The 15884-nt window shown below is 36.9% G+C and overlaps 1 protein-coding gene across 1 annotated transcript in view; it reads left to right on the forward strand.

The window, feature by feature from the left end:
• Positions 1 to 15884, forward strand: part of CSMD1 (CUB and Sushi multiple domains 1) — a 2129340-nt gene that overhangs the window by 1784312 nt on the left and 329144 nt on the right. Inside the window, exons 29-31 of the mRNA XM_064369795.1 lie at positions 2199 to 2386; positions 7201 to 7395; positions 14313 to 14429. Of these exons, the coding sequence (XP_064225865.1) occupies positions 2199 to 2386; positions 7201 to 7395; positions 14313 to 14429 (500 nt within the window). The remainder of the gene's footprint in view (positions 1 to 2198; positions 2387 to 7200; positions 7396 to 14312; positions 14430 to 15884) is intronic.

Consider the following 15884-nt stretch of genomic DNA (forward strand, 5'->3'; position numbering starts at 1 on the left):
AATCCTGTTTGGGGATGAGGATGTCCAGCTTCCCAAACAGGAGGCTGGCGCTGATGAGGGCTGGCCAAGATACAGTGTAAAGACGATGGCAAATTCAAGTGTGCTTCTTGTGGGAGGGTGGGAGTCTAGCATTACTAGTGATAAAGGCAAAGAATTATAGGACCTTAAGTACATATATGCTCCCTGGCTCATTCAGGGCCATGGGTCTTTAGGGAGAGATGTTTCATCACAAGTCCCTGTGGACCGTGGAGCTTACACACTGGGGCTCAAATTTGGTTCAAAAATTGATTCAGGTTTTGGCACACTATTAGAGCTTAGAGATAGGTGCAGCTGGCATAGGAGCTCACAAAAGAAAAAGACAGGAGTTCACAAAAGAAACCATAATTAATTGTAAATTTCACTCCAGACTTCTATACATGAATTTGGTACAGGCAAAAAGTGAAAACAGATAAGACGTATAGTGTTGTTTTTTTCCCTGTGTCTGATAGTATTTGCAGTGTTCAATAAATTACCAATAATCATAATTAACTAAGCCAAATATTGGGGATATAGAATGACCAGATTTTAAGAACATACTTGCAAACAGTCTAAATACAATAGTATTCCAGTAAAATTCTACTTAGCCCTCACCATTCCTGCTAGTCCCTATGCCTAGTAACTCCACCTTTTTATTCCTTCTTTATTCCTGATGTCAACAACCTTGTCAGATAAACAGACTAAGAAACCGTCCTAAACTTCCTTTAATAAGTATGTTCAGGATGAGAAGTGAGGTATCCTTGACCCGAAACAGGATGATGTGATGCAGGCTGGGTGTGGCATTGATGATGGTGGTCGCACGTCCTGAGGTCCCCTTATAGTGCAGTGGACCTCTCCAGGAGGGACCTTCTGTTCCTGTATAATCATCTGAATCTCTAGATCGAGAGGAGCCACTTAGAACATTTTAGTCATTACAAAAACAGACAAAGAAACGGTGACCTTCTCTGTGTCAGTTGCCCCACATTTCTGCAGATGGAAAGGAAAAGGAGTGGGAGTTTCATGAATTAAGTGCTTGTTAAAGACACACACAAAAACTTGCTATAGAGGAGAGAGGAAGAGGGAAGGAGCAGCTGCAATGGGTGGTTTTAATTCTCCTACCTTATTAATTTATTCTGGTCACATCAAGATCCTAGATATCTTAACCAAGTTCAGCCTTTCCCTTAGAGTATGTATACTTTTAAAGCTCACAGACTCTATCAGCCTACACATTACTAATGGCAAATACAGCCCAGCCCTTGAGAGTTTTGGGTTTAACTTACTACACTCTTTGAGGACTGACTATATGTTAATATTAGAAGGGAGAGAAACAGAGAAAAATTGTGAAAGTGAGAGAAAGAGAAAGAAAGGGAGGGAGAGAGTGAAAAAAACTGGCATATTCAGTGATGGTGAAACATTATGTAAGAAAGATTACACTCTGTGCATTGTAGGGACCATTAATATTGGCTGATTTATCCAAGCAAGTGGAGGCATTTTTATTTTCTTTCTTTTATTTTATTTTTTTTAGACAGAGTCTCATTCATTCTGTCACTCAGGCTGGAGTGCATGGGTACAGTGGTGTGGTCACAGCTCACTGCAGCTTCAAACTCCTGATCTCAAGTGATCTAGCCTCAGCTTCCTGAGTAGCTAGGACTAAAAGTATGCACCTCCACACTCTACTAATTTTTGTATTTTTGTACAGATAGGATCTCATTATGTTGCCAGGCTGGGACAACTGCATTTTTTAAGTAAAAATAACATACAGTTAAAAAAAAAAAATTAAGAATAGTCATGAATTACAAGGGTACATATTTTCAAAACTAAAAATATTCAGATAAAGATAAAAGGTCAGTGGAAATGTGTCTCTCGCTTGCAAATTAATGGGTACAGGGAAAGGATAGCATATCTTCGCTATTTTAACTTACTTCTGGCTCTGGTCAAAATAATATTGTCTTGAATATGATAGTAATTAGGCAAAATGCTGTTTACCACAATTGATATATTTTATATTTATTGCTATTTTATTAATAACATTTTGATTCTTATTACATTTAGCTTTTGATCGCCCTAATTGAAAAATCATATAAAAGCAAATAAAATGACTTTGTGCACTCAAAGCTTACCACTCTGGGAGATAAGGTAAATCCAGATTAGCCGTGAGACATAATGACTGTTGTTTTTTTCAGTTTCAACATGGAGCCCAGCTATGACTTCCTCCACATCTATGAAGGGGAAGATTCCAACAGCCCCCTCATTGGGAGTTACCAGGGCTCTCAAGCCCCAGAACGAATAGAGAGCAGTGGAAACAGTCTCTTTCTGGCTTTTCGGAGTGATGCCTCTGTGGGCTTGTCGGGTTTCGCCATTGAATTTAAAGGTATTGTGATCTCCTGAATTTGGGTGGGAGTTAATTTGTATCACGATTATTTTTATTGTAAACATTTCTTTGTAGCATCTTGCATATCTGTTTAATCTATACATGCTGACTTGTGTCTCGTCTGTTTGGGAAGACACATGTCTCCTCCCTCTCCAGTGAAGATATTCCTGAGGTGCATTTCTACCTTAACTGGAGGAGGAAAGATAGGGGAAAAAAGTATCCAAATTCGTGGCCACATAAAAATAAATTGTGGTTTGTAAAATAAAGAATCTGATGACATTTCAGAATTATTTTAAGATAGGTTTTAACACCTCCTAATTTGTTTCTTCAGAATGATTAAATGTAAGTATATGAAAATAACTTCATTTTATCTCAGCATTTTCTATGTGAACATGTCTGTGCCCTTCCCTGCCTCAGTCACCCATGGTTAGTTTGACAGATTTTCTGGTTTCTGAAGCTGCTCAGAGCTCTTTTTTTTTTTTTTGGTCCTCAGATCAGTGATTCACTCTTGATTTGCTATAAACCATTCTCTGCCATTAACATCCAAAGATAACAGACTGACAAAAAGAAACTGCCCTCAACTCAACATTTTGCTATTGGGTTCATCAAAATAAATATATATTTTTTGAAATTTATTTCTCATGTGAACAAAAGAAAATACAAGGTATGTTATGAAGAATTAGGGAAGAGGACTTAACAAAATATCAATTGACAGCATTGAGGGTTTTCTTTAAAAAATGAAAATATTTATGTTTATTTACACTTTTGAGTTCAATTTGTAGGAAAAATCTTTAAAAAAAGAATACGTTTTATGTCGCTCACCTCGTTACCAGAGCTGTTTATATAATTTTAAGTAGAAAATTGGTCTCTTTCCTCCCAAACATCTAAATCTACAAACTTAGGGATAGTTACTAAAATGTACTGTTTTAAAAATTATGTAATTTAACAATCAGAGTATCCTATGTCTTTGAGATAGGATCTGTCATGTTTAGGAATAGTTGAAAAAGAGTACTTTTAAGCTTTTGCCACATTGTAAGATAGTTTCTGCGTTAACAAGAAATCACTAAAATGCATTTTAACATGACAGTACTTATTCTATGATAGCCCCCCAAAAAAACAAAAGCAAATAAACAAACAACTCAAGCAGGCAAGTAAACTAACATAACAAATCCTCATATGAATGTGAGAATGTACACTGATCATTGCCCACTCCAACAACTTCTGTTCTCTCTGGCATCCTAAGTCACGTGAATCAATGGGCCAGTGAATTAATGAAGTAAGAAGGGCCTTACAATTTACATGAAGAAAGAACTGCCTTATTTTTGTTTGGGTAACCAGTATGGCCATCTAACTGGGGGCTACAGTTCTTTAGGTTTTTAAAGTTCTCCAGTGGAGTCTGTGAAAAAATAAAAATCACAGGAAAGAGAACAGGAATGATGCCATTGCATGCATCCTGGAGCAGTGATGTCATTGGATGCAGCTTGAAGCAGTGATGTCATTGCATGCACCCTGGAGCAGTGATGTCATTGCATGCACCCTAGAGAAGTGGTGCCATTGCATGCACCTTGGAGGAGTGATGCCATTGCATGCAGCCTAAAGCAGTGATGTCATTGCATGCACCCTGCAGCAGTGAGTCATTTCCTGTAGCCTGGAGCAGTGACACCATTGCATGCAGCCTAGAGCAGTGATGTCATTGCATCCAGCCTGTAGCAGTGATGTCATCGTATGCAGCCTGGATCAGTGATGCCATTGGATGCATCCTGAAGTAGTGATGCCATTGGATGCATCCTGAAGTAGTGATGCCATTGCATTCATCTTGGAGCAGTGATGCCATTGTATGCATCCTGGAGAAGTGATGTCATTGTATGTAGCTTGGAGCAGTGATGTCAGTACATCCATTCTAGAGCAGTGATGTCATTGCATGCAGCCTGGAGAAGTAATGCGATTGCATGCAGCCTGGAGCAGTGATGTCATTGCATACAGCTGCCATTACGTCCATCCTGGAGCAGTGATGTCGTTGCATGCATCCTGGAGCAGTGATGTCATTGCATGTAGCCTGGAGCAGTGATGCCATTGCATGCAGTCTAGAGCAGTGATGTTATTGCATCCAGACCAGAGCAAGGACTGGTGTGGATAGCAAAGCAGGTGACAGATCCAGTTCTTAGGCATGATGGAAAATAGAAAGGGCACCAGGGAAGTCTTGCTGTTTAACAATTCAGGAGTCTTGGCTGAGGCAATCAACCTGTCCTCCAGTGCAGGAAAGCTCAAAGGTATGCTTAAGTGGAATGGACAAGGACAACACGAAACACACCCTATTATGAAGTCATCTAGTTAGAAAGCCTGGCGAATTGTAAGCCAAAAAAAATGCCAGTGATTTATCACTGAACATCCTGAACTGACAACTAAGTAATGGAACTAAAAGATTAGATGCAGTTCATTGGAAAAAAATCCTGCCATCAGAAATCAAAATTAGTGGCATAAAGAAGAAACTTGTGTAAGTGATATTTCATCAAACAGAAAACTTGAGTAAAAGAGATTTATAACAAAAAGTGATCAAAAAGGACACAAGGGCAACAGACATATATTAATAGATATATACTGGGAAATGTTTTATTTTCAATAGGGGAAAATACTATGAACAAGGCTAGTGCTTCTATTCACTAGATGCTCAGTACATTGTGTTGAATGATTGAATAAAAATTAAAAAAAAATTGAGCAACTTTTATCGTACCTACAGTTTTACTTATTTTATCTGTATTTAATATAATGTTCTGTGTTCTATATGGGATTTAATTCAGTCATAAAGAATTATCAACATGTTAGCTACCATTTTAAATATCCAGACACTTTTCAGTAAAACAATTAGGGAACACTGGTTTCAAGGCATGAAACAACAAATATATATAAAATGTGTTTTATATATACTTGTTATATAAATATATAAAATATATACATATGTATAAATACCTATTTGTTATATAAATACATATTATATATAAATATATAAAATATATACATATGTATAAATACATATAAATACACATTTGTTATATAAATACATATAAATACGAATTTGTTATACATACTTTATATCATTTAATCTCAAATTCTTTATCAAATGCACAAATTTACATATAAAATCTATATGGATTTAATCAAATGTAATGAAATACAGTTTACTAAATATAACACGTTATCGATTCAATATACATAATATATATAATAATTAAGTCAGTGATCACAAGACATCTCTGGTTGATGATGATACATGGATTGTTAAAAATACAATTGAAAATATTGACTAAATACAATTAATCAGGCCTCTTTTTCTTCCTCCAGGTCTTCCCAAAGTTTAGCATTTTTGTTTTTGCTTTTTCCTCGTCCTTTATATATAATCTATTTCTAGCATGGTGGTACAGTATAGGGTTACACACTTTTTCATTTAGAAATATTTTAGAAGATTAAAAATATTAAGGCTACCAGACAATAACTGAAATTGACTGTAGAGCAACATGACTGAAGATAAAAGGTTTTATATTTTCACCTGGGAAGAATAAATACTTAATGCAGTCAAAAGTGAATGCCTAATTGCAGGGCCCCAGAATTAGGTAGGTCTCTGCAGGGTGTCTTGGTGGAAGTGACTTAACTTTCCTTGAGTTTTAGATTCTTATCATCCTTTCCTGGCAGAGGTGTCCTGAAGATAAGAATTAAACCAGAAATGCACCCAGTTCAGTGCTTGGTACATAATAAGACCTCAATACATTTTAGCAATTATTATATTTAAGGTAGAACTATTGGCTGTTAGTATATTCTGGCACAGTGTTTGATCATTATCAGTCAATATATTTTTTCAGCTAAGTTTGACATTTACTCTGTTAAGACTAACAGCAGAAATACGGTAGTAAAAGAATGAGAACAACCATCCATCTTCATCTTCTAAGTCTGTCTACTGTTACTTGTAAAAGTGCCCTTAACTTTCAGGAATTAAACTGTTTCCATTTGGAGAAGCTAAATTCTCCAGTCTTTTCTGAAAGGTGTGGAGTGATTTTATATTAATATGCTTAATGTACAAAAGTTAGAAAATGAACCTTAGTTTTTCCAGAGTCTGTTTCTTTTATTCAGTTCTAAAATCCATAGCCAAAAAAGGATAAATATATAAAAATGTAGTACTATATTTTTATGTATATGAAGTTAATTTTATTCAATTACTCAATTATGTAATAAAGTAATTCAATTTTGTAGTAAAATATCATTTTTTAAAAGGAAATATAGTTTTATTAAAAATGAATTTTCTTATTTTAATAATAGTTTCACTTAGTCACTAGCCAATCAGCAAATATTTTTGAGCATTTCTTATTTATTTAGGGCACTGTTCTAGGCCCTAAATAACACAATTAAAAAACCAACCTACTCACATATTTAACTATTCAGAGCATTGTCTTGTTTTCTAATATATTTTTAATAGGCTCCTGTTATCATTTCATGGATGCAGTATTTTTTTCTTCTGCTACTTGCCTTTTTTTGTTTTTTCTTTTCTGAGCTTCTCTTTTTGATTTGTTTGGTTTCTTTTGGTGTCTTTCATATTTGGAGCTTTTCTCAAATGTCTGGTGATCCTCTTACACGTGGAGTGAGGAGACTTGTCAGTGGTTGGACTTCACTACAGTTTATTATTTTAACCCAGAATTCTATACCCAGCCAAAGTATCAGTCAAGTGTACCAATATAATAAACAGTTTCAGACATTGAAAAAAAAGAACCAACCCAACAATCAAGAATAAGATTCCTGCTCTCACGCAGTTTTCATTTCTTCTGCAGAGAAACCACGGGAAGCTTGTTTTGACCCTGGAAATATAATGAATGGGACAAGAATCGGAACAGACTTCAAGCTTGGCTCGACCATCACCTACCAGTGTGACTCTGGCTACAAGATTGTTGACCCCTCATCCATCACCTGTGTGATTGGCGCTGATGGGAAACCCTCCTGGGACCAAGTGCTGCCCTCCTGCAATGGTGAGTGCATGCTGGGGTATTTTCTAGAAATACAGCTTTCCTTTCAAATGCAGGATCTCGCTGAAGGAATGGTTTCACATTTCAGCATGTAGTCCTCCAATCAGTGGTGAGGATTGCATAGAGAGCTAGTGTGGAACAAATATCAGGCATTCATTGATCATTTAATAGAGCAAGTGTGTTAGCTGTTCTTATAAGTTTCTGGGAGGAACAATAGTTTTCCCTCACCCATACAGTCTGACATTTTTCACTTCTGTTTTTTGTGTGTTCTAGACATGTTATTTGTAAGAGGTGCTAATTAGCCTTATCTAATTACTTCTCTCTCTCTCTCTCTCTCTCTCTCCTTTCTCTCTCTCTCTATATATAAAATATTTACATCTACATATCTGTATATATATAAAGAAAAAAACTAATATGTATGACATATCCATTTGAATGGATATGTCATTTCTCCCCCCCCAAAAAAATCAACAGTTTATAATTCCTTAGGAATTAAATTAATAAAATCATTGAATTAGCATTCAAGAACAGATGAAACTAACCTCTACAGTGGTAAATGTCAGACAGCAGGTGCCCTGTGGGTGTGAACTGGGGAGAGTGGGAGGATAGACTTCCTGGTTGCTGGCCAAGGCACGTATTTTGATCTAGGTGGTGGCTTCATGGATGTCTCCATGCGTAAAAACTCCTCAAGCTGTGGACCCATGAGTTGTCTTACTTTTTGCATGATATATATTTTAAAAAGAACAAGAAGAAGTTAGAACTTCATGGATTGTTCCAGAGATATTCATTTCCAGGGTTAAGATGAGTTCGAAGACCATTTCAGTTTGATAAACTGACTTAAGAAACAAATGTGTTTTCCTCAAGATAGCCTAACAATGCTACTGGCACCTTCAGGCCAAATAAGCATTTTAAAAATTAGTATATAAGAAACAAAACCAAAGAAACAAAACAAAATACAACAAAACTGACTTCCCTGGCATGTTCTGCTATTTCTGTGTTTCTAAGTTCATTCTCTTAGGACCCTCAGAGCTTTTAAGTTAAGGAAGTGTATTTGTCTGGACCCAGCAGTAGTGACTGGAAGAGTGTAAAAGCTTAGGCAAGGTGTGGTGGCCCACATCTGTAATCCCAGCACTCTGGGAGGCCCAGGCTGGTAGATCCCTGGACCTCGGGAGTTTGAGACCAGCCTGAGCAACATGACAAAACCCCGTCTCTACCAAAAGCACAATACAAAACTTAGCAGGGCGTGGTGGTTCATGCCTGTAGTCCCAGTTACTTGAGGGGTGTGGTTGGAGGACCACTGGAACCTGGTCAGTGAAGGTTGCAGTAAGCTGAGGTTGTGCTATTGCACTCTAGCCTGGGTGACAGATCGATAGATGGAGAAAGTTATATTTTGTGTTTAAAAATCATGTTATAGGCCAGGTTATGCATCAGTCATTTCGTTCATCTATTTAATTAAAAATTCTGATAGTGTAGTTATTGTGTTACTTGCTTTGGGAGACTTTCCTAAATGGAAAATTATAGTCCCTGTTTTCTAAATTTATTAAAAACTAAAATAAGAGGTATACAGGAGCTTTAAATAGAACTCAGTGCACTTCTGGGTGAGGAAGCAGTGAGCCAGAGTGGCTTCGAGGTAAAGAGAGCTCTTGATCTGGCATTATACCTCAGGACCAAGGCCTCCTTGGTGCCTGCACAGCCCCCAAAACAGGACGGAGCCAAGCCAAGACGTGGGTGGGACTTGGTGAGAAGGTGGGCACAAGGGAGTTGGAAGTCTCTTCCCAGCACCCACCCTTCCCTGCCCTGACCCAGGAGGGGTCCACACCTGCACACCCTCCTCTCATGCTGCTGGCCTGGGTGCCCCTCATATCCTGAGTGGCCTGGGCAGTGCACGCAGGTGGTCCTGGGGTGCCTGCCCTGTACTCTTGAAGTTGGCCTGGAGCCCCTGTGAGCTGCTGCCCAAGGTCTTCAGGGTCCTCCATTCTGGGTGAGGCGTGGCCAGTGAGGGCAGAGCCAGGCTTGTGAGCCAAGGCAGAACTAAAAGGCGTGCCCTGAGGAGTGACCAGATCTCGCCTCACCTCCTCCCGCCTGTGTCACTCCAGACAAGACACTCAGGGCTGGGACCAATGACATTCTCCAGATCACAAGTGTCAGGAGGATAAATTCCACAGGCATAAGACTCCTCAAAACTAGACAATCTTGATTCTGTATGTCACTGGTTTCTAAAATCATTTTGATGTAACACAGGGCAATGACCTCAAACCCATTTGTTTTGACATCCAATCAATATAACTATTGAGCATGCAACCGCCATCTCTGCAAACATTATAGGTACTGACCATCTCAGCAGCTGTGTTATAGACCACATAATTACTACATGAACACAGACATTTACAAAGGTGGAATTTGAGACCAGCCACGGCGACTCATGCCTGTAACTTCAGCACTTCGAGAGACTAAGGCAGGAAGATTGCTTGAGGCCAGGAGTTCAAGACTAGTCTGGGCAACATAGCAAGACTCCATCTCTACAAAAAAATTCAAATTAGCAGGATGGGTGGCACACACTTGGGCTCCCAGCTACTCAGGAGGCTGTGGTGGAAGGATGGCTTGAGCCCAGGAGGTGGAGGCTGCAGTGAGCCCTGACTGGATCACTGCACTCCAGCCTGGGCAACAAAGCAAGACCCTGTCTCAAGAAAAAAAAAAAAGATATAATTTTGGGTAAAAATTCTAATTTTCTTTTTGATATCCCAAAAAATGACTTTTGCATCCTCTAATGTGTTTTTTCCCTGCTTCAGACATCTCTTTAGCAATTATATAGAGTCTATTGTGAGAGAGATAAAAGCAGATAGCAAAATTGAGGAAAGGTCATGAATTCTATACTTTTATTAACTAATAATACAAAAGGCATTTAATTTATATTAAATTCAATTACAGTTGAATTTGTGGGGGCTGATAAAACTTTAGCCATAGAAAAAGTATGGTTAAAATATTAGAAGTATATACCTATACACTTTATATATATGTAGTATATATATACTTTATATATATTCCTCTCTACATATACATGGGTATATATTTACACACATGTATAGGAATTATATATACATACACACACCCTATATATGTACATATATTCACATACATATATTCCTATATATAGGATATGTACATATATACATATTCCTATATATGTATATTCCTATAGATATGTTATATATCTAAAATGAAATTTTTAATTAGAGATTGTTTCACCTACCATGTCTGAAGATCTGTGGAGTGAGGTACAATTTCTTTTACCAGTCATCAAAGAGCATAACTCATGGAACACTGATTTCTTCTTATGGAGTATTCTATTTACATGTAAATAAAACTTTATATTCTAAATTCATGAAGCAGAGATGGTTTCCCTGTAGTGCATCTTGTATCTCTCATGGAGAGCAGCATTTTGTGCATGAATTAATGCCTGTGATTTATTCAGCTCACCAGTTAACCTTGGGGCCTTGTACTCTTCTTTAAATATTTTAATAGTTTCTGCATTATAGGATGCAGTTGGTGCCTTTTGGACTAGTTTGTTTTAGATGCAGTGACATAATGTTATTTCTGGTTATTCATCTATTACCTGCAAGTTTTGCTTATTGAGGCTTTTTGTAGAATTGAAACTGAAATTGAAAGAAAGTAGAGCCCCTTTCATGGGTCAGAATAACTTCTGCTTGCTGGCTTTGTTTTTGACTTATTCAGCTTGGTTTTATGTGGTTGCCTTTACCTATGAAATGGATATATTATAATTAGCCAAATGAATAAGCAAGCTTCTTGTTACCATTAGCAATGAATGCTCTTGTATGTCTTTATTTATTTAGGAAATAATCTGTTTAATATGTTAATTACCAAACAACAAGCATTTATTTATTTTTCTTCTGTTGTTACAGTAAAATAAAATAACTTTTAAGGTGAGAAGCACCATGTCTGTTTCTTAGCTTAGCCCAGTAACGCAGACATAACAATTATTAGGAATTAAGTAAAAATTCTCTCTTTATTTTTCTTTCTCACACAAATATTGGGTCATGTATGAAACATATAATTGTAGTTCTGTGCACATCTTTCTAATCTGAGGAGGACCATACAGGCACAAGCACCATTTATCAAGGTGGTAAAAGAGAAGTCTGGTCAGTTTCCCCATTTCATCTTTGACTTTTTTAAAGTGTCCCCTGTTATCATAAGGCAGTGCTCCTTTGTTCTTTCCTTGGACCAAGTGTTTCTTTGTACTTACACTTTAAAACATGTATTAATCAGGGTTCTCTAGAGGAACAGAACTAATGGAATAGATACATATATAAAGGGGAGTTTATTAAACATTAACTCATGATCACAAGTTCCCACAATAGGCCATTTGCAGGCTGAGGAACAAGGAGAGCCAGTCCGAGTCCCAAAACTGAAGAACTTGGAGTCTGATATTCAGGGGCAGGAATTGTCCAGCATGGGAGAAAGATGTGAGCTGGGAGGCTAGGCCAGTCTCTCATTTCACGTTTTTCTGCCTGCTTATGATCGTGTCCACCCAGCTTAAGAGAGGGTCTGCCTTTCTCAGTCCACTGACTCAAGTGTTAATCTTCTTGGGCAACACCCTCACAGACACACCCAGACCCAATAGTTTGCATCCTCCAATCCAGTCAAGTTGACACTCAGTATTAACCATTACAAAACATACGACCAGGCGTGGTGGCTCAGGCCTGTAATCTCAGTACTTTGGGAGGCCAAGGTGAGCAGACCACCAGGTCAAGAGAACAAGACCATGCTGGCCAACATGGTGAAACCCCGTCTCTACTAAAAATTCAAAAATTAGGTAGGCGTGGTGGTGCATGCCTGTAATCCCAGCTACTTGGGAGGCTGAGGTAGGAAAATGACTTGAGCCAGGGAGGCGGAGGTTACAGTGAACCGAGATTGTGCCACTGCACTGAAGCCTGGCAATAGGGCGAGACTCCCTCTCAAAAAACAAAACAAAACAAAAAACATATATCAGAAGATATTCTTGATAAGAATTATTTTACCATCACTAATAATTTGAGAATCAAAATTTTGGCCCAGTGATGATGTGTTTGCACTTTTTATTTATACTTCCTGTTTAAAATTTGAAACTAATTTTTTTATGGGAAAAAATCATTTGTGAAATGATTTGTTTGAATTTTATGTGACTGAGCATAAAGAAAATATATTTTGATTTTTTATTTGTGCTTTTTAAAAAACATGAACTTGCAGCTTTTGAGGAAAAAGAAAAGATAGTCCTGACATAACCTGGTTGATTTCACATGGGTAAGGTGGGGAAAATTCCCCAGCATTCTATTGAAAACCTTCAGTTTTACAGTTGAGCTGACAGAAATATCCTCCATCTAAAAGTGAAAATAAAATGTTTCTATCAAAAGTTGTAAAAAACTCAATAGAAGTGTTTTAGAGTGATAACATGATTTGGAATTAAGACAGTAGCATGAAGGCTGAGCTTAGTTAAGTAAAATCTCTGCTAGTTGATCATGAGGAGATCAAAGCTGTCAGATGTCTGAACTGTTTTCTTTTGACTTTTAGAATGCAATTTAAGTTTTTCAAGCGATGTAATACATGGATTTGGGAAATTTCTTGACTAATCATTAACAGTGTGCCTTAACCTTAGCATTACCATATTCTAAGGAGTTTTATTCATCATAGAAAATGTTATGTCCATCAATTGAGATTTAACATAATGCTGATGAACATTCAAAGGATTAAACATGTTATCTCTAACTTCCTTTTCTTTGAGCCTTGAAAATTGCCACATCAAGAAGAAATGAGCTATTAGAAATAATGCAGGAAACCACCATGGCATGTCTATACCTGTGTAACAATCCTGCACGATCTGCACATGTAACCCAGAACTTAAAGTATAATAACAAAAAAATAGAAGTAAAACCTTTCTGAAATACTGAAGATAATTCTGAATTCAAATCAGTGACGGTGTATCCAAGATAGGAAGGACAGTTGAGGCCACAGCTATCATGGTAACCGTGCAGCAAGCTGTTGGCTGAGTGGCTGCTGTCCTGGTTGCTGCTCTAAAGATAATGGATGAACAGACTTTACCTTTTCTTATGTAAAAATATGAGGAAATGGAGTATTGGCAATCCAAAGACTGGATATCAAATGGCTAGAATTTAATTGGGTATCTATTCTGTGATGCTTTAAAGACCGCTTTGAACATCTGAGCTACAGTGTTTTTCATTTTCTCAGCAAAAGTGAAGCCAAAGTAAATAAGAGAATTGGGGGAAAATTAAGACATACCCCCCACACACACGCACATAAACATGCACGCACATACACACACAGAGCTGTCTATATTTTATAAGCCCTAACTTTGTAGTAATGAATTCCTTTTGTTTTAAATTGAACTCCTAGGAAGAGACCCCTAAAAGCATTAGTAATTTTACATGTTGCTTCTTTACTTAAACTATAAGCTGAAATGTTAAAACAAACAAAATAAAACCCCCTAAAAAGCAAAACATTTTTCCTTTTAGTCCCATATTTGTATAAAAATGATAGAAAATGGAAATAATCTTTGTATCTCTTAAGTTAAAATGAGGATTGACTTTGAACAGACAACTCCAGTGAGACTTTCTGAAATAATTTAATCATTTGTCTTTATAGAACCTGTTTTATTATTATTATAATACACCCGAGACATGGTCTTGAAAATAATACTAGGTTTTTCTCCTATGTTGAATTACTTCTAATGTGGTAAATCTTTGTTTTTCTATTACTTTGATAGCAATAAAAACAAAATTTTAAGTTACTATTTTCTTAAGTGTTCGATAAACATGCTTAGGTATTTGATAGGTTTCAGCTTTGGCTCACGGATCACTTGTGCTACTGTTATTGCACAGCACCTAATTCTTGGTCGTTTTCATTTTCAGCTCCCTGTGGAGGTCAGTACGCGGGATCAGAAGGGGTAGTTTTGTCACCAAACTACCCTCATAATTACACAGCTGGTCAAATATGCCTCTATTCCATAACGGTACCAAAGGAATTCGGTAAGGATGTCTTTTTATTTTTTAATTCATTGTCATATTTTCTTTCGGGTCATTTTTCTATCATTTGATAAACAAGTATTCTAGCTCTTAGTGAAATAAATCATATAAAAGCAAACAAGTTGCATTTAAGCAGCAGGGTTTCCAAACATATCCCATATAATATCCATTACCATCCTTTTACCAATGTGATATTAAATGCTTACAGTCCCTTCTAGGATTCTGATCCAGAATAATCAGAGAGAATTAATTTGGCTTTCTTCTTAAGTTTCTCAAATATCGTTCTTTCAGTTGGTAGTTTTTATGATCGAGGAAGGATTTCTCATAAAGTATCTGGTGGGTCAGAACGCTGTCTGTATGTCTGTGTATAAATGGCTCATAAATTCAGTGAATTCAGTAACCAGGTCGTGATGGAAATCACAGCATCCTTGAGGCAACGTGTAAGTGCTCAGAGATGGAGAAGCAGGCAGAATCCTGAGGGTGTCACCTGCTGAACCCTGACGTTCTATTTCGCTCCTACACATGGCTTCTAACTTGGGCGAATTTTCCAAAATGACTTCATTTCCAGAAGGGCCTTCCCTGGTTGCTCTGTGCTTCACTTATGCAATGCTCACTGTCCCTCTCTTGACCAGGAAAACTTACCGTGGATTGGATTCTTTTCTGGAGTAAATGAGGTAGTAGCTGTTGTCATCTTAAGGACTATTTCCCTCTTTCCCATAGGAAAATTAAAAATGCTATGTAGTCAAAGTTTTTCCTTATGTTTGAGACAGCAGTCTCCCCCTCAGCATATAAAGCAGATAAAAATTCTAATGTTAGACTGTATTTTAGGCAAACATTTTTAACATATGACAAAAAAGTTATATGATGGGTGAGAAACTTGTGTGTGGTAGACATTATTTTTATAAACATCTATTATGTTATTATATACAGACCTCTGACAAATTTAATGAATACCTTCCTGGAACCTTAATGTTCTCTTTGTTGTGATAAATTAGTAATAATACTTAAAACAGGTTCTAGATTCCCACTTTTTAAGTTGGGCCAAGTTCTTTAAAATCCTTCATTTAACTTCAGCCTTAATTCTGAATTTGAACAAAATACATTTTTTCACCTAAATGCTCAGCAGCATTCCTGATTATCACAAAAAAAGTCTTTTTTTATGGATACATGACAAAATATATTTATTACAATGAATTTAGCAGCCATATTCTATGATTTTAGGTTAAATACAAAATATTACCATCACTACACAATTAAAATTTTTCAGCTAAAAAGTCATACTCATATCCTAAATATTGATTATAATTTCCCAATTCGAAATGTTTAATCAATACAAATGTATCACATTCTATCCAGGCAGAAAGCTTCAGTGTGGCATAACATAGACAATCCTTAATGAAAATGCACTCTGTCTCATCTTTTACTTTCTTCCCCCATTCCTTACTCTTTCCTGAGAAT

The sequence above is a fragment of the Aotus nancymaae genome, unplaced genomic scaffold (assembly GCF_030222135.1).
Source record: "Aotus nancymaae isolate 86718 unplaced genomic scaffold, 86718_ANA_hifiasm-v0.15.2.pri h1tg000090l, whole genome shotgun sequence".
NCBI classification, from domain to species: Eukaryota; Metazoa; Chordata; class Mammalia; order Primates; family Aotidae; genus Aotus; species Aotus nancymaae.